Source organism: Musca autumnalis, unplaced genomic scaffold (genome assembly GCF_047663935.1).
Source record: "Musca autumnalis isolate F117 unplaced genomic scaffold, ASM4766393v1 scaffold_1, whole genome shotgun sequence".
In the NCBI taxonomy this organism is placed as follows: Eukaryota; Metazoa; Arthropoda; class Insecta; order Diptera; family Muscidae; genus Musca; species Musca autumnalis.
Genome location: NW_027411644.1, coordinates 126,415,698 through 126,435,365, shown reverse-complemented (window position 1 = coordinate 126,435,365; position 19,668 = coordinate 126,415,698). Strand labels below are relative to the sequence as shown.

The 19,668-nt window shown below is 35.2% G+C and overlaps 1 protein-coding gene across 1 annotated transcript in view; it reads left to right on the top strand.

Moving 5' to 3' along the window:
• LOC141390824 (uncharacterized) overlaps positions 1-19,668 on the top strand; it is a 124,506-nt gene that overhangs the window by 20,445 nt on the left and 84,393 nt on the right. Inside the window, exon 3 of the mRNA XM_073963785.1 lies at positions 5,462-5,615. Within this exon, the coding sequence (XP_073819886.1) occupies positions 5,462-5,615 (154 nt within the window). The remainder of the gene's footprint in view (positions 1-5,461; positions 5,616-19,668) is intronic.

Below are 19,668 nucleotides of genomic sequence, written 5' to 3'. Positions count from 1 at the left end.
CAATTGAATCAGAAATGTACAATTATCCGATACTTTCCGACCCTATATTGACGGTAATGGTTATAATACGAAAACTACGTTGTTCACAGTGTAAATTTCATGCTTTTTGGTAGTGATTATATTTTGATGCTTTGGGAGCAGGTTTTTAACAGAATATTTCACATTTCTGATTCAAATGGTGTCCAAGGATTATATAACGCCATATTAAAACACAATTCAAGGTCTTCTGTATGTAACTTGAGCCAAGAATTCCGAGGAATCTATTAACTTCCTGAGATATCCCAGGAAAAATGTGAATTTATCGACACCCAGGAAGGTGTGTTATGCAGAAGGTCAACTAAAAAGCTTTTTAGGATCTCAAAATCTATTATCTGACACTAATATTGTGGCTTTTGTATACTCAAATACCTAAAACGGAAAGAAATCAGCAAGGGTCCGCTTTAACGAGCTATACAAGAAGTTTGGCATTAAATAACGGCACTTAACACCCAAAAATTATTTTTTTTTCTCTAAAATATATCTCGGACACACAGACACATTCGCCAAAACAATAAAATGTATAAATTTTGCTGCTAATTCCATAAATTGTACGATAATACTCATATTTCCTTGGGGCGTATGTATACTTTTGTAAGTATCATTTTTTGGTTTTTGTAAAATTTACCGTTATTTATATTATGGAATATACTTTTGTTGTATTAAATATTGTTTATTAGTGAGACGAAATAAACCTGTGTACTTGGAATTTCATAAATATCATTACTTTTTCTAAAACCCGAGATTTATGGGGCGTACGTATACTTATGTAAGACTGTGTATATGTTATATTGTTACGGAATTAGGTTTAACTAATCTCCGTGTAGACGTTGTTTTATTCCCCAGTACGATTTGTACCAAATAAAACAGGGTTCGTTTTAGATTACGTTTCTACAATGCTTTATTTACTTTATTACACTTATTCGGAATCGACTTTAATTACTTAGCACACAGCTTGTCTCTAGTTAGCACGCAGCTATTATTTAACCGATCCGTTCAGTTCAACGCTTAAAACACAACTAACTCGTCATTGCTAGTTCCAACTGTATTTATATCCCAAAATCTCCTTGGTCGAGAATCCTCTCGAACACGTCTGGCAACAGCTCGAATCTGTGCAGCAAACACACAGACGCACATTCGCACTAAGCGAACAACTATACTCACATACATACATGGGGGGAATACAATTGGACGACAAGCACAGTAATGACGTAATTACAACAACAAACAAAAGCACATTAATAAAAGGTAGTGTAACAACTAGAATGATGAAGAGAGTTCTACATGGTAGTTGGTGTTGCTTAAATAAAGTAACTGCGTAATAAAAACTTTACGTTACAATTCAAATTTTTAAATTAACGGAAATTCAACTAAACTAACTTAAACCTATCAGTTACATTCGTAACAATATTATTTAAGCTCTGTAAACCTAAGTGTTTATAAATAAAAATTCCTATTTATTTAATTTGTCCCGAAATTTCGTCAAAATTTATTGATATCTTCAGGGGATATGTAATGAATAAAAGTTTTTGGTCAAGAAGCCCACTTAATAGCAACACAACTTAAAATTAGAACTAGATTAGAATTAGATTGATTATACTATATTGCAACGCTGTAATTGTATATCGTTAGTATTGGGAATCGAATTATGTAATTTAAAAAAAAAATCAAAGTTTACTTTATGAATTCTAAATATTGTTTTTTTTTTTTTTCAGAATAATCTGGCTCAATCCCATTGTTGTTGTTTTAATATTTTAACAAGTTAAAAAGCGTTAAGTTCGGCCGGGCCGAACTTTTTATACCCTCCACCATGAAATACTCTGAGCTAATATGGTATTATTAGTATTCTTTCTGTTGCGAAAGTACCTAGCTGGAGACGTCACGTGACCTCTAGAAACCCTAAATGCCAAATTATACGCAATTCTGCCAGAACATTAGCTAAAAACTTCAAAATACCGGAAATCAAACGGTACCGTCATATGGGGCATACAAGAAGCTTTTTGGTCATTTAAAACCCTAAATGTCAAATTATAGCTAATTCGGTCCGCAAAATGTTGCTAAAAGCGTAACAATAGCTGAAATCGGGCGGTACCGCTATATGGGGGCTGTACCAAAGCGTGGACCTATGTCCTATGGTGGAGAAGTTTTTTATGACTGAGAACCCTAAATGCCATATTATAGCTAATTGGACCAGAACATGTAGCTAAAAACGTTAAAATACCGGAAACCGGGCGGTACCGCTAAATGGGGGCTATAAGAAAACGTGGACCTATGCCCATAATTTTTTGTGGAGAAGTTTCTTGCTCACTGGGAACCCTAAATGTCAAATTCTAGCTAATTCGGTCTGAAAATGTGGATAAAAACATCAAAATATCTGAAATCGGGCGGTACCGTTATATGGGGGCTATACCAAATCGTGGACCGATATTGTCCATCTTAGAACTTGATCTAAGTTCAGACCAAAAACACATGTATACAAAATTTCAGCCGTGTAGCCGGACATGTTTAAATTGACTTAGAATTTTACGCTGATCGAGAATATATATACCTTATAGGGTCGCAAATGATTATTTCATGAGATACAAACGAAATGACAAACTTAATGTACCCTCCATATTATGGTGGATGGTATAAAACAAGGGGTAAGGCATGGAAGAACGGGGTGAATACAAATTCTATTTGCTTTATTTCTTATTTTCTTTAAATGAAAACTTTTCGTCAACGAAGTAGCGGGCACATGCTAATACCAAATATATTTATTGGTGGAATTTTTCCTTTTTGTTTTGATTATTTTGATTATTGTTTTGTTTTGATTATTGTTTACATTTTGATTGTTGCTTATATTTGAACATTACTATTAGCGTTGACTGTCAGTTTTGAATGATAGTTTCTACTCCCCTTTACCTTCTTTATTGTCACGTGCAATGCAAACATAAAAGAAATTTTAATTTTTCCGTGCTTTCAAAAATTTAGTACCTTTAGTAATGTGTGAACGGGTAGAGTTGAGATAAAGCGGTGATTTTGGAAAATCGTTCTGTAAGTGCGCGAATGGGGTTCACTGGGTTGTGTGAACGGATAGAGAAAGAATTCTGAAATTTGACAGACGGGAAGGACTTTTGGAAATTCCTGTTTTCGAGGTGCGAAGGGTACTAAATGTTAATTGACATTGCATTACTGGCATTAGATGATCCATAAAAAAATTCAATCAATCAAAAGATATAATTGGTATCAAAAATTTTACCTTTTCAATAAATTTTGCGCTTATCATGTACAAATGATATACAATTAAAATTTTCAGGAGAGCAAAAATAAGATTTTTAAATTTTTTTTAAAATACCTGTAGTTTGATTCTCTAATACCCTAGACAGACGGCAGCGTAAATTTGCATTAACACGTGCATTTAATTGTAGCCTGACAGACGACAGTTCTTGCATTTACGAAGCAGTTGTTTGCTGGTAAACAACTGTTTTGTTGTTGTTTGCAATGCAAATTGTGTCTCAGAGCATGAATATATATGAATATGCTCTCTGTCCTACATGAATATGGGTTCTCTTTTACAGCATTGCCATATTGAAATACCTAAATTCAATTTATATTCCCTTTGATTTTGTGCATTAAGAATGTGGATAATGCACGAATTCATTTGAATTAAGGCAGTTAATGCAAATGAAATTTTACCGACAATTGTCGGTAGCTCAAAAAATGAGTTAGAGAATCGCACTACTGATGAAGTTTGTCCATTTCAGAATTTATTTTTATACCTTAAACACACTTTTCTAAGGGCTATTATCTGGCATTTCACAGAAACCAATTCCGATCGAAAGTGGAATTGATTCCGTATTTAGCTTTTTCAGAAACCGAAAAATTCTTTCGGAATGAAACCACTTTTGATTTATCAAGTGGAATTGTATTTTTCTGGTAACATGTCACTTTAAAACACTCCAAAAGCACTTAAAAATAATAAAAATATTGTTTTATTAACAAAATCACATTTAATTTCATATTTTTTATCATTTTATTGAAATAATTCGCAAATTTCCATTATTTCTCAATCAACAAAACCAATTATTAACAAAGTGTTGTCACATATTTTTTTTTCCGTGAAAATCACGTTTTTTTTTCGAACAAAGATTTATGGTTTCTAAAAACTAAACAATCTGGCATTACGAATGATAACATAAAGCAAACATAAAAAAGAACAAAATAAGAAAGAACTCAAACACGGTATTTTTCAAAGTTATGTTGATTTTTTGCGCCTCAATTACAGTAAAACTGAAAATCCAATAAAAATTAATATTATTTTCACACAAAAAAACTTTCTTTAAACACAATATTTTCTGAATTCCCACTTCTACAGTGTTTTCTAATCATATGTTTTTGTTTCCTCTTATGTTGCCATATTTATACTAAAAAATAAGATTTTCGGAATTCACCAAATCGATCGAATTCTGGAGAAGCTAAAACAAAAACGATCGAAATGAAATTACGGAATTGAAACCATTCCGATCGGAATCTGTTACATGCCTGTATGTCTCAACATGCAAAAAGAAACGAGATATATCCAAGGTTACTTTTAATAATCTACATAGCATCTACATGGCATTCGTTAGTCCATGCATTTTTGTAAATTAGGTACTGGTCACATTCATTATCCTATCCGGGTGAAAATTGAGGATGGGCATTTTTTGTTCAACGCTTTCGTTTTTGGTGAGAATCGGTTCAGATTTGAATATAGCTTTTATATATATTCACCCGACATCGTGTATTTTATCCACAAAATTATCCAATATTGATATGTATGTAGTTTTAACTATCTTAGCTGAAAATATTTTTTTACCTGCAGATACAAACTTTCTAAAACCTGCAGATACTCAATGAATTGTTTTAAATGTATTATTTCACAATGTTATGCGACAGGCGTATATTTTAACCGTGTCGCAAATCTTATTCACTTCTGCAGATTGAAATGTAAACTATTTAAAGGAAATATTTATTCAATAAAGAAGTTTCAACGACTATTTGATAAGTATTATTACGCGACGTTATATCTCGCTCTCTTATACTGAACAAGTTTGCTATCGAACAACATTTTGTAAAAGTTTGTACACATTTTTGAGTTATCGTACAGACCTCAGAACGGCCCACATTTTTCAAGAACTGGTTTTTGCCAAAGATAGCTCTCTTATTAGTTCCATTTTAAATCCATGACGTTGAAACTATATTCTGCATTTTATTTGATTTATTTTTTATCCATTTTTATCTTCATGTGGATTTTCCGCTAACGAAGTAGCGGGAACTAGCTAGTACTGAATATTTCTATAAAACCCTATGGATCCCCTCTTCGATATCTAAAAAACATGTATATTCTGCTGTTCCATATTTTTAAATGGAATTTTCTTAATTGTAATATTTTAATTTGTTTCAGATTAGGTGAAGCGCATTACGCAAAACTTTATTCTAATCCTAACCATCGCACATACCTGAACTTAACATCTCTTGCTAACGAAGATGTCGACTACGGTCTAGATAATGTAGAGGAGGCAGACGTAACAGGATACGCTTACACTGGTGATGAAACCGTGAGTAATAAATATTAGCAACTAAATAGACTGTATAGACTTCGGTTATATGTACGTATTTACAGTGATGACTAATGATGACTTTTTCTGCAATTATTTATACTTAAAGGCTTCAAAAATAAGAAAATTAATGTTTTGCTCAATGTAAGTACGTGGGCTGCACGAAAACTATCTGACCTAGGCAACACCGCGTGTTACACGCAGAGAAAAAAATATGATTGATCGAACAATATTCGAAGAGCAAAATATGTATTGTTAATATATTGTTAGATTCCGCATGTAGTATTGTGAGTCCAACAACTGTATTTGTTAATTACAACAATAGTTTTTGTCATATCCAACAATAGTTGTTGTCATGTCCAACAATAGTTTTTGTCTGCTGGACAATATTATTCTCTTTTCTTTGACAATTTTGTTCTCTTCTCTCGGTATTTGATGCCGTGGTGAAAAAAAAACAATTTTTCTGAGTTTTGTTTTTATGAGTTCCCTTATCTTTGTTTTTATTTTATCTTTGTTCTTTTATGTGTATGCACACCATGAGATTCTTGTTTTTATTTGTTTCTTCTTTCTCATTCTTTTTGTGTTTTGATAGTTGAGTTACAACACAATCTGAGAAGTGTTTTTGGTTGTAATTTGTGTTTTCTTTTCATATTTGTTGTGGTTTTATGGTATTCCTTATGTGGAGGTAGGTGCTTGTGTGTGTAGTTTTAGTTAGACCTGGCAAAACCTGGCTATGTGTAGTGTTTGTCAATGCTCATAATTTTATACGTAACATTTATACCAATGTTATGTGGAAAATGTATATGAGAATTATATACGATCAAATCAAAAATTTCAGTAACAGGTTTTCTGGGCTGACAATAGTTTTTGTAAAAATTCTAGATTATGATAGTTCCTCCCATAGGTATTTTGCAAATATCTATGTATGCAAATATCTATGTATGCAAATATCTATAGAACGGTTAAAGATACAGTCTCCAAATTTGAAATGTGTGACGAAATTTAGCCTACAAATAAATGTGCCAAAATATATTGAACCGGTTCTCCCATATATATTTTCGTCCGATTTCAAGTATTTGATGCACCAAAAACGCTATATATGTCCGATTTCAATGAAATTTGGAATATGTGACGGAATTTGGCCTATAACTAAATGTGCCAAAATATATCGAAATATGCTGAGAATTGAATATATCTCTCATATATATTTTCGTCAAGTATTTCAAGTATTTAATGTATGAAACACGCTATATATGCCCGACTTCAATGAAATTTTGAATGTGTGACGGAATTTGGCCTACAAGTAACTGTGCTGCGGAGTAGCGAAGCACACCGGGTTCAGCTAGTTCAATAAAATATTATCTCGTCTTCATATTTTACTCAAGTAATAGTAGCTGTTGTAAGTAACTGTTATGTTCAGAACCACGTTGAGATTATGAAAAGTTTTCGGGAACAACATTTGTACATTTTTTGTCGAAAGAAGTTGGTTTTATTCAATACCGAATATTTATATTTTAAAGTCGAATGATTCGGCAGTATTTAAGAAATATACGAATGTTACGTGAATTGTGTTCCCAAGGCGTAGAGATGATGTCTTTAGAAATTCGATGAGGAAGGAAAAAAATACGATTCTGAGCGTTCCATAGAAAGAATACCAATGTTATGTAGGAAAAAGTAAATGATTTAAAAACAATCTTCTTACGGGATTTAAATCTTCTCTCGTATCTGGCCTGTGTTAATGAGAAATCAATGTCGGAACATCAGTTAGAAAACTGTTATATAAATGCTTTATAGGCGTCGCATGAAAAACGTACCCATGTTCATGAATTAATTACTGTTCATGTACGCATACAAGTTATATGTGAATCCAATATAACGGACCCACCACAATTGCCAATGCAAATTTATACATAGAAAATGCAACAATGCATTTCCTGCATACATTGTTGCAAAGTCTTAAAATCAAATGAATAACAAATTTTCATTGCAATATCAATCCTTTGATCGATACCGATTCAACTCATATTTCATTTAATATTGAATCTCTTTTATAGACCACCAACAGTGGCTATTTAAATTAAAGCACTTTGTTTGTCATGAAAATCGCCAGACCACCGTCAGTGGCTTAATCTTTTTGCTTTACAAAACTTTGTTTATTAATTGCAAACATTTAAAGACCACCATCAGTGGCCACATTTTGTGTATTTCAAACTCGCGCCTATCAAATTTCATTTAAAGCGAATCACCGTATTTGTTTACTTAGCTGCATCATAAATTTCTGATGCAACTTATTTCTTTTCCCACGGTAACAAAGAAAGAGATTCGATGCCTTTAGATTGTAAGCCATAAGTTAATTTTATAAGATCAGTCTGTTAATGTACTCAAAATAAAATAACACAAAAAGTAAATTTTTTGGTGTTTTAATTTTACTTACATATATCTGTGTGCTGGTTTGGGACTTACGTAAATCTGTTTCTTCCCAGTGGTTATGTGCTTCCCCAACGAACATCAATGTACCGAAATTGATTCAGTCTACATCTGTTGGCCAAATTTGAACAGAAGGATGTGGACAATAACTCAATTATTCTAAAACGATACTCTATACTTAAGATGGTTGATATACCCTACGATTTATATACCCTCCAATATCATATGGTGTATTAAGTTTGTCATCGAAATAATTGTGGGGATGTACTGTACCCATTAGTACTATATGGGGAGTATTATCCTAATAACCAAAGCGCATATTTAAGGTAGTTTCAGTGAAAATGTTGCCGCACAGAAAACGATTTTAAAGGTATTTTGATATTTTTGTCTGATTAAATATTTGAATTTAATTTTTTGAACAAAAATTTGAGTTGTATTTAATTAAAGTAATCGCGATTAGTTAAAAAGTTTAACTTAGACAGACTGTAGAATGGTAGAGTTTTGAAGATGTAAAAATTTTATAAAAAGTAGGTTATATTATATAAATGGTGGCGGGCAAAATTTTGTTTGGCTGGCTCCAAAAAAATTTTGTGGTTCACATATTATTTTAAAGGCGATAATGCATATTGCCAATTTTGATTCTGTTCACAACAACAAATCACATCACAGAATCTGGATATATGGTAATATTTTCATAATTATCTGATGGTCAGTCCAATCACAATCTGCTTAAGTTTCTCATTTTGACACATGAAGTGTGAAAAACAACAGCTGTTCACTGCCAAAAGCAAATATTCTCTCATTAGTTGTTATGCCGCTGAGTAAAAAGGTTGTAAATAATATTAGTAACAACAGATTCCACACAAGAAATGAAATATTTCGAGAATTTGTTGACGGTATTAATGACTACAATTTATTTGTGAATGAAGATATGAAATTGTGTAGAAAGAAAAATAAAAATTGACAAAAAGATATCAGTGCTTGAGTTGTGTTTCATTTTCTTTCACTTCTTAAATAAAAAGAATCTCCGAATGTTTCGTGCAAATTTTGTGCATTATTTTATTTTGTAATTAATAAGTAATAGAATTCGTATGCAAGTGATCGAAATAACTAGAAAAAGAATGTACGTATGCATAACACAAACATCTGTTGTTGTTGTTTCATAATGTTCTCCAACATAAACATGTCTTCGGTACAAACGGAGAGACAACAGAGAGAACTGCATGGTGTTTGTTAATGTTATAAAGAATAAGTGTTCTTAAATAAATAAAACTTTTATTTAAAACTAGAGAACCCGGCGAACTTCGTCTCGCAGTCTGTTAGGTATTGAACTTGATGACTTTTGTTCAGACATATAATACAATTATTGCTATCACGTTGCAGAGTATCCGAGACCAAGAACAAATATTTTTTTGCTTTGAACAAATTAGGGCGATTTAGAATCTTTACATTGAGAAATTTTATTTGTGTGAATTGTCAGTCTGTCGGAGAGAAAGGGCATTAAGAGGTAAAGTGTTTCCGTTTTCCTCGACTCTCTCCTGTAAACTGACAATTACCGCTAGGGAAGGTGCCTAATGTAAATTAAGGTTAAGATACATTTTTTGAGTAAATAATGCATTTAGATGTAAATTAAAAATGTTGAAACAAAGTTATATCAGGTAATGCCGTGATTCAAGTGTTCAGTTTGGAACTTTTTTAGAAAAGTTAGTCCGGGTTGAAAAGATAAGTCCGATCGTTTTGTGGTGACCACCTTCATTATTCGTCTAAATTTCTTCCTGACTTTGTGGTGTACAAAAATGACACTCTTCTCGTGTAAATTCCCTGTTATATCCGATCTCCTGAATTCTACATGCAATTTGTGACATAAAATCAAACGTTATTAATACTACTATCAAGCTAGGTTGAAAGACGATTAAGAATCTGTGATGTAGTAAGAGATATTTTCCAAGTAAATAGAAAATTAAACTTGTATTTAATTTTTGCCCAATAATGACGAAGTTATTATTTATCAGATTTTAATTAATGTACTTAATTGAGCCATATGAACTAAATAGTTTTTATCAAAAAATGGTATCTAGCTAAGAGATGTATATCACACATCAACCTCTTAGAGACGATCGTTTTGGTAACTGGTTAGGTTTATCGCATCAGACATGTTAGATGTGGTTAGACAATTTTCTATATTGGTGGTGGCTATATTGGTAATATTCAAGATGGGTGGTCGCTAATAATTTGTTAATTTGTTTTGGACGAAATCTTTAGAATCAAAGATTTTGTATAATGAAACATGAGAATTTAAAGTCAAACTTATGCCTGATGTCTATGATAGGGAATGTTATGAGTCTTATTTTTTATTGGCATAGGCAATTGTCATAATTAAATTGTCCACTGAAGCTGTATAATCCAGTAGTTGACCCAAAAAGCTGGCAGTATTAAAAGAGAAGAGTGTGAGAAATAAGTAGCCAGTTGTGCAAACGTAATAAAGCTCCATTCAAACCGCCATTTGGAGCATTTCTTCCAGAGATTTGGTGTAGATTTGTACGTTGAAGTTCTGACTGCCGGCATTGTGATTGCGACCGGACCCGACCCGCTCCGCGTTCTGCCAAGATATTCATTTTACAAACACATGAGATTCTGCCTAATTTTCATTACGTACGGTTAAAAACTATTTCACGACAAAACAATGAGCAGCGAAATCTCTTTGCTTTTTGAAATCGATTAAATAATGGTTACACCGCTGAAAACACTAACATCCGTTTGGACTAAAGTCACCTTTAATTTTCGCTGTTAATTTACATAAAGAATAGTTTGGATACAACAGAAAGCAAATTGTTTTTAATTGATTTATTTAAATAGATTGTAAATAAAAATATCTCCAGAAAAAAATGTCATAATAGAAGCACAAAAATGTCATTCGCTGTTGGTGCATGTACAATTTTCGCCAAAATCTGATCAAAAAAGTGTCACGATATACTCCAAACGCAAAAGCTCGATTAAAATGTGTAGAAAATTTGAATTTATTCAAAAAATATTTTTGAAAATTTTTCGCAGATTTTCGCGGTTTTTTAGGTTTTATCCTTTTCTGCCATGAGACCATTCCTAATTGGTGTGAATTGTCAAAATCTGTTCAGTCGTTCTTGAGTTATAAGCGTAGTAACTAACATCATCCTTTTTTATATATATAGATATATTGAGAAATCTTTTAATGGGCAATTAATCCACTGGAAATACTACTTATTAGAGGCAACCTGTTAATTGAGAATGAATTTCAACACTATGTTGGCAACACATATATTTAGTCAACGCCACCTGTATGTAATTAAAGTACGTAGATTAATTATGCATTCGATAAATTAGCTAATAACCGATTAATCGACATCCAAAAGTAATTTATCGTTTAGAAGCTTCGTGATAGTTCCTTAAGTTCATGATGGTAATAGAGAGATCTAGAATAAGAATGATCTAGAATAACTTATTAATGTATATAAGCCGCTGTAAAGAAGATGTATTTATCTCAGTTGTGATTAATCTATCAAAGCGTTAATGTGTAAATAAAGATAAAGTAAAAACGGAAAAGCCTCGAGTTTTATTCCTACCTGGAAAAACTGAAATGAGGAAATTTAAACTTTAAAATTTGCAATACAACCACAACATGTTTAATAATTTTCCATGCTCTATGTGGTGGTGAAGATACAGACCTCTCTTGAATACATTTTTCGGTAAAGCTGCACGTTTCTATAAAAAAAGGCATTGTCCAAAAAATATTGTATTTGTTCTTCGCAAAACTTTTTCTCTGAAATTGGTTGGTCCAGTTTTTCCACAAAATGTATATCTTTTATCGCGGGACTGGAATATGTAAACACATATCACAACAACATAAAAGACATTTTTGTCATTACCTACGGTTACAACATATGAAGTAACATCAAAATGATTTTAGTTTCCCAATAAACTACCAGAAATCGTTGCATTAGCCTAAACCACTGAAATTCTTTCGCAATTTGTATATTTTTAAATTCTTTTAAATTATTTAAATGCAAATTAAATTTATTGTTGTAAATAAAATATTGTTTAAACTTTCAAATATTGACAAAACTGAAGCAAAAATTATTTGCGTGCATATATGCACATTTTTCGCTAAAAATTAAATAAAAGACATGTAACAACAAAAACCAACAATAAAAGATCTAAAGAAATGTGCGGATGCAATTAATTTTCTTCAAAAATTAGTTTACATATTTTCGCGGATTTTTTGCAATTTTTTAGGTTTTATCGTTCTTGAGTTAAAGGCGTGGTAACTAACACCATTTGCTTTTACACGTATAGATTATTGCGCCACATATGTTATTTTAATAAAATTTGTATTAAGGAAAAAGCCAAAAGCATTTGAAAATAGCTTTAGGTGAAATTTACCGAATTGACCAAAGGAAAAGTAAGAAAGCACCAGTCAGCTGTGCTAACGGAAAAGAAGCGACCAAAAAAGACTATGTGTTACCCTACACCACTACCCCTGTGCATAACTTGACTGGTAAAATTCAAAATATTAAAATTGGGCTAGCGTAGCGTCTTTGCTCTGAATGTCTTCAATAATACAGGTCAATTTTGTTGAAACGCATTTAATAGCATCGTCAGTGCAACTCAAATAAAAAAATGGAAAATAGGGATGTACGCCAACCATCAATAGGCTTCTTTCTCTGTGAGACCCCATCAACCCCCGTGAGGATCCGATTAAAATTCCGACCTGTACTATTGCGATATCTCCGTTATTTGGTCACCTACGCCAACCTGCTTTACATCATTAGGCTTCTTCGCCTCCGGGACCTTCATGAACACCCAACATTTGGTGACGATCGGATTAAAATTGCGAACTGTAGCGTGATTACAAGGTTTATATAGACAAACGGACGGACACACATAGCCAGATCGACTCAGCTCGTCGAGACATTCATTTTGGTATATAAGTTAACGACAAATACATTTACTTTACTGTCCAGACATCACCTCATATTGCAATATGATATGCTTTGTTAGCATGTGAACGTTTGGACAAATTTATTCTCATAAAGGCATTTAATATGCTAACGACGGGTATTGTATTTCACTGTGAGAAAAGCCGAATCAACAAAACGTGCAAAGGGAATACAGCAAATCTAGGTTAGCTTATTATTAAAATAATGGTAAGAAATGTGTCCATTTTTAACATTCAATAAAGTAAGACGTGCAGTCGCACGTACGGAGTTTTTGTAAAAAATAAAAACAATTATAATTGTTTTAATTGGCCCCCGAGCAGGGACCCCTTCGCGCGTATTCTTGTAGTCTGCACCGTAGTGGCAGCAAGGACCGGGGTCCATTCGTAAAAAATAAATAAAAGTGAAAAACGCGTAAAAAATTGAATGTATAGATCGCGGAAATGATGCGACCAAGTACCATTAAAAACGGAAACGGGAGTCTGTAATGGACAGCGGCCGCGGTGTAAGTTAAGAAAAAGAACATTAATAACACTAATAACATTAAGAGAAGAAACATAAAGCTAAAATTAAAAAAAGAATATTAAAAAGGAAAATTAAACAAATGTGAAAAAATATATACTAAGAAAATAAAATTACATTAAAAGTGAATAAGAATATAAAAATCATTTAGAAGTTGAAATTAAAAATAGAAATAAAAAGAACATTAAGAAAATAAACATAAAACTATAATTTATAAAAAGAACGTTAAAAAGGAAAATTTAACAAATGTGAAAAAATATAAAATAAAACGATAATAAGAATATAAACATTATTAAAAAATAAAAGATTAAAAATTAAGAAGTAAAAATAGAAGATAGGAATAAAAGGAACACCAAGAAAAGAATCATAAAACTATAATTAAAAAAATAATACTAATAAGGAAAGTTACAAAAGACAGAAAAAATATAAAGTAACAAAATAAAAATTATGTTAAAAAGTGAATAAAAATTATTAAAAGAAAAAGAAAAATAATGTTTGAATTGAAAAATAAAAAGTGAATAAAAATTATTAAAAGTAGGAATTAAGAAATTAATTACGAAAAAAATAATAATGTTTCAATTGCAAAAGGAAGTTAAACAAATCAGAAAAAATGTTACCTAGAAAAATTATTGAGAAGTGAATAAGAAAATTATTAGAAATAGAAATTAACAAATTAAAAGCCATTTCCAAGCAAAAACATGATACCCAGCTACTTCTGGTTAGGTTAGGTTGAAAAAGAGGGGCGAATATAAGAATCGCCACATGCCCGTATGGGGCATACACTTAAGACAGTATAGGCCTGTTGTGCGCTCTAATTTCGGAAGCGTAAGGGGAATAAATTTTTTATTGCTTAATTTATTAAAACGAAAATAAATTTATCAGTTAAGAAATTCTGTGCCATTAACATAATCTCTTAAGTTTTTGAACTCGCTTGCCCTAATTTGGTGGAGTTCTGGTATAGTGTTATTTCCTAGAAATTGGTTTCTTAGCGTCGCGAAGGCTGGGCAATGACAGAGATAGTGTTCCAACGTTTTGTCGTCCTCTCCGCATGCTCTGCATTCGCTGCTTTCTGCACAACCGATTTTGTGCAGGTGTGCTTGTAGCCCTAGGTGTCATGTAAGGATGCCTGTCAGTCTACTAATGTCTTTTTTACTCATTTGAAGGAGTTCCTTTGTTTTATCCTCGTCTGGGTTTCCCCAGAGGATTTTTGTATTTTTCCCTTTCTCTTCAGTATTCCAGAGGGATGTATGGGCGTTTTCTGCCCATGCTTTTAACCATGCTGGGAGTAGTCGTTGATTGATTTTTTACACTGCAGGACAGTTTTTGATTTCACCGTCTTGCTTGTTATTGCTTTAATTGCTGCTTTACTGTCCGTTAGGATGTTTACAGTGATTGGCCTTGTGTTAGCTTTAAACCAGTTCAGACACTCTGTGATCGCTCGGATTTCGGCCTGTAGGATCGTATTATGATCCGGCAGTCGAAGGGAGATTCTAGTTTCCTGGTCTTCGATATATAGACCCAGACCCGTTCTCCCCCCTAGAACGGCCCCATCTGTGAAACCACAGCTTCCAGTTGGCATCCGTTCCAGGGTTCCATCGATCCACATGTCCCTGTCTGGTATTAAAATTTCACACAAGGCGGATTCAATTGTTTCAGGTATACGGTCTGACTCACCCGTTGTAACCTGTAATATGCTTTGGTGGTATGTTTGGTGGTCTCTTACGATCCACTCGCTCATAGACTTAAGTCTTATAGCTGCGATGACTGCCTCATACCTTACCTGAATTTCTATTGGGTGGACAAATAAAATTGTCTCTAAAGCCCTAGTTGGTGTAGTCCTCATTGCCCCGCTAATACTTAAGCAGCACGTTCTTTGGACTTTTTGCAGTACTTTTACGTTGCATTTCTTGTCCGTAGCTGTCCACCATACCACAGAAGCGTAGGTTAGAATCGGTCTAATTACGCTTCTGTGTAACCAGTGTGTCATCCTAGGATTGAAACCCCATTTTGAGCCTATAGCTCTTCTGCAGGTTGACCAACATCTGTGGGCTTTGGTGGTTTATGGTCTCTCCATTTAAGTTTCCAGTCTAGAATTACTCCCAGGTACTTAATTGTTGGAGAAATGTTTATCATCTTATCTAGGAAAACGGGTTCTTCGTAAGCTCCTATTTTTGTTTTTCTAGTGAATAGACATAATTCTGTTTTTTCCGGGTTGACATTTAGACTACTCGGTCTAGCCCAGTTGTATGCTATGTTTAGAGCCGTTTCGGCCCTTCTACAGAGTATATTTGGATTCATTCCCCTAAGAAGTATTATAACGTCGTCTGCATAGCAGATGGGTTCAAATCCTTCGTCGGTTAAGATCCTTAGTAGACTATTTATGGTGGTAACCCATAGGAGAGGTGATAGTATTCCTCCCTGTGGCGTCCCCTGACCAACTTTGTCTCTTTTTGTTACGTCTTGTAGCGCACAGCTTATCCATCTATTCTTTAGCATGTGGTCTATCCAGTGCCTCAAGGCCCGGTTTACCTGAAACTCGTCTAAGGAGTGGATTAGCGTTTCGGTGCTGACGTTGTTGAACGCTCCTTCGATGTCGATGCAAACTGCGAGAGTATACAACTTCATCTCGAAGATTCTCTCTATGTGGTGTACTACCTCATGTAATGCGGTTTCCACTGATCTACCTTTTACGTATGCATGTTGTTTGTGCTTGAGCATATCGTTAGGGATGTTACTCTTTATCATGGTGTCGACCGTCCGTTCCATTGTTTTGAGTAAGAATGAAGTTAAGCTTATCGGATGAATACTACCCTTGCCTCTTGCCAGGCCAATGGAGTATACGCAAAGTTTAAGCAAGCATTGAAAATCTCGACCAGATTAGACGAAATATAGTCCACTTCCCTTTAAAGTAAGGCTGGGAAAATCTGGTCTGGTCCCGCTGCTTTGTATGGTGAGAAGCTCATTATTGCTTCTTTAATCATCAAGTTGTTGATTTTTGGTGCTTCTTCTGATGCATAAGCCATCTCCATCGGTGACACTGTGTGTGCCGTAGTACTCGACGGGAAGTGCGCTCTCATCACAAGGCTTAGAGTTTCCTCGGTTGTTTATATCTTTTTACCCGTCTCATCAACCATAAGCTCGGGTTGTGGGTGAGTTTTAGATAGAAACTTTTTAATTTTAGAGACGTCATTCACGCTATCTACCTGTTCACTAAAAAGCTTCCAGGAGTTCCGTTTGGCGTTTCTTGTCATTTTGTTGTATTCTTTTAGTTTTGTTTGGTAGTTGTCCCAGAATACAGCTGCTTTTTTACGTTTTGCCCTATTGTAACGTCTTCGGACCTCTTTGCCTTTGTTACGAATTTCCCCTGTCATCCAGGGTTTTTCGTAGGCAGATTTCCTCTTTCGAAGTGGACAACTTTCTTCGAAAGACCTTACTAGAGCCTCTGTTAGTTTATTGACATTTCTATCAATATCTTCTTTGCTTAGGCAAACCTCAAATTCTTGCCCTAGTCTATCTTTAACTTGTTTTCCGAACTTAGCCCAATTAGTTTTGGATTTATTTCGGAAAGTTATCGGATTCGGCGGTGGCCTTGATATTTTAAACCTAATATACCTATGGTCAGAGAAGGAGTGTTCCTTTGAAACCCTCCACTCATGTACCTCGTTTATTAGATTTTCTGAACATATTGTTACATCTAATACTTCCTCCCTAACTCTGTTAACAAAGGTTGGTGTATTCTCTATGTTAAGGGTTATCAGGTCGTTAGTATTCAAAAATTCTAGAAGGGCTTGACCCCTCTTGTTAGGATTAGTACAACCCCACGAAATGTGGTGAGAGTTAGCATCGCTACCTACTAGTACTTCGTTACCTGTTTGCTTGATTTTCCTCACCAGTTGCTGTAGCTCCGACGAAGGTGGTAATGTCGGCGAGTCGAACGGCAGGTAGATTGATGCTAGGTATATATTACCATTCCCTTGCTTCAACACTGTGGCGTCCGAGGTTGACAACTCTGGGGAGAAAAGAAAGCATAAGTTTTTATGGCATATAATACAGGTCCTCGATCGGTTTCCTGTATTAGCGTAAAACAGTTGGTAATTAATGTGGTTTAGTCCGGAAACCTTGTTCTTTACGGTCCAAGGTTCCTGGATTAAACCGATGTGTATATTACCTTTGTTTATTTTATCCATCAGGGCATGAGTTGCCGTTTCGCTCCGATGGAGGTTTATCTGGATGACCTCAATCATGAGTCATCCAGTAAGCGTGCTTCTTGGGAGTCGCTGATGGCTTCGACCCCCTCTTCGGAATTGCTCGGTGGTTTGTCCTCCTTGCTGGTTTGGTGGGCATCCTCTTCTTCTTCCCCGACTCGCGCCCTTCCAACTTTAAAGGTGACTGCATTACAGATGTAGTACGCCTTGCCCTTTGTCTTTGTAAGACTGGATAGTGAGAGGTCGTCAATTCCAACCACAAGGAGAGTGCCATCCTCTTTCTCCTCCCTGTGGAAGACTTCCCACCTCTTCACTTCCAAGGTCTCATTTTGCTTGCCAAAGACCTCGAGCATGCGTTCTGTCTCGAACTTGCAGCCATACCCTTTGACGTAAACCGTCGCTTTAGTCAGATGAGGTATCTCGCCCTTCCTCACCAGCTTCAATTTGCCGCCTTCATAAGGAGTTGTCACACTGTTGATGACTTCCTCGAGAGCGGCCGGGTTCGCGTGCGGTCCCAAATGGTATACTAAGAGGTCCCCTTTGAGCTCGCTACTGACTATTTTTATTGGCCCACTCTTTAGAATGTGTTCCAGTATTTTATCGCTGACCATATTTTCGATGGCCTGCTGATGTTCTTTAGGTAATCTGCCGGACCCTCTACTGGTATCGATCACTGCATAGCACCTCTCGTCCCTGTAGTTCTTCCTGGCCACCTTGGCGTAAGTAGATGGCGACTCCGAACCAGTCTCTGCGCCCATCTTCCTCTTCTGGAAGGCCCTGGGCTTCTTATCAGAGCCCTTGGAACTTCCAGAGGATTCCGCGGTCGCGCTCACCTTCTTCGTGCCCGAGCACTCCTTTTCGCCCTCCGTCGAAGGGTTCTTTGGGCAGTCTCCTTCGCGTGGGTTTTGAGAGGAATTGCTTGGGGCATTTGATGGTGGGAAGCTCATTTTCTTCTTACTTGGTTTGGCGGTATTTTCTTCCTCTGGAGATCTAATCCTCTTCGCCGCTTCCGAGGAAGTGGAGGGATTGTTGATCTCTTTTGGTGCGGCCCGCTGTTTTTTGTTTAGCTGTGCCTGGATCCTCTGGTACCTACGTCTCTGGGCTCCAGTCCACCGAACTTTTTTCTGTGTTGTAAGTTTAGATATGCTTTCGCTTACCTCTTCTACCATCTTGTGAACCTCCTCGTTAACGGGCTTCTCCACAACTGTGGTGTTAATTTTGCAACTGCTGTCTGATTCGAAGTCAGGGTCGCTCCCATCCTCGGATGGCTGGGTCCAGATTAAACTCTCCCTTCGCTTCCCTTTCTCCTCATCTTTTTTACCTTTCGGTTGCTACTTCTGGTAAGAAACTACTTTAAGCTCCCTAAAACCCTACTTCCTAAATAAAAAAGCCAGAAACATCAATTGACGCATTAACACAAAAACTTAGTGCCATGACTACTAGTGGAATGCCAAAATTTACCTCCTCTCAGAGTGATGAAATCAAAGCTATAGTGTCAGAATTTTTCAAATTAGACTCAGGTTTGGATGAGGATTGCGATCATCCAAGAGGTGTTGCAAAATTTGAGGAACTGGAAAAATTCCACATATCGTTAAAACTATAAGAGAATTTTCAGGGAAACCTGGTGAGTTTGTTGGTGAATTAGAACAAAAATAGTACGAGAGGCAGATACAGCCCTCGACTCCTACAGAACCCCCCTAGATTGGCCTCGAATTAGGAAATGCCTTATGATGCATTATTTTGATAAGAGGGACATAGGAACCCTAGAATACCAACTATCTACAATGACACAGGGTCAAAAGTCCTTAACCGAATATTATCAGGCCGTATACCAGCATCTATCGTAAATTTTGGACAAGATTGCTTGCCTATATTTAGACGATAGTAGTATGTTGGCCATGACTAACGCCTATCGAGACAAGGCCCTCGAAA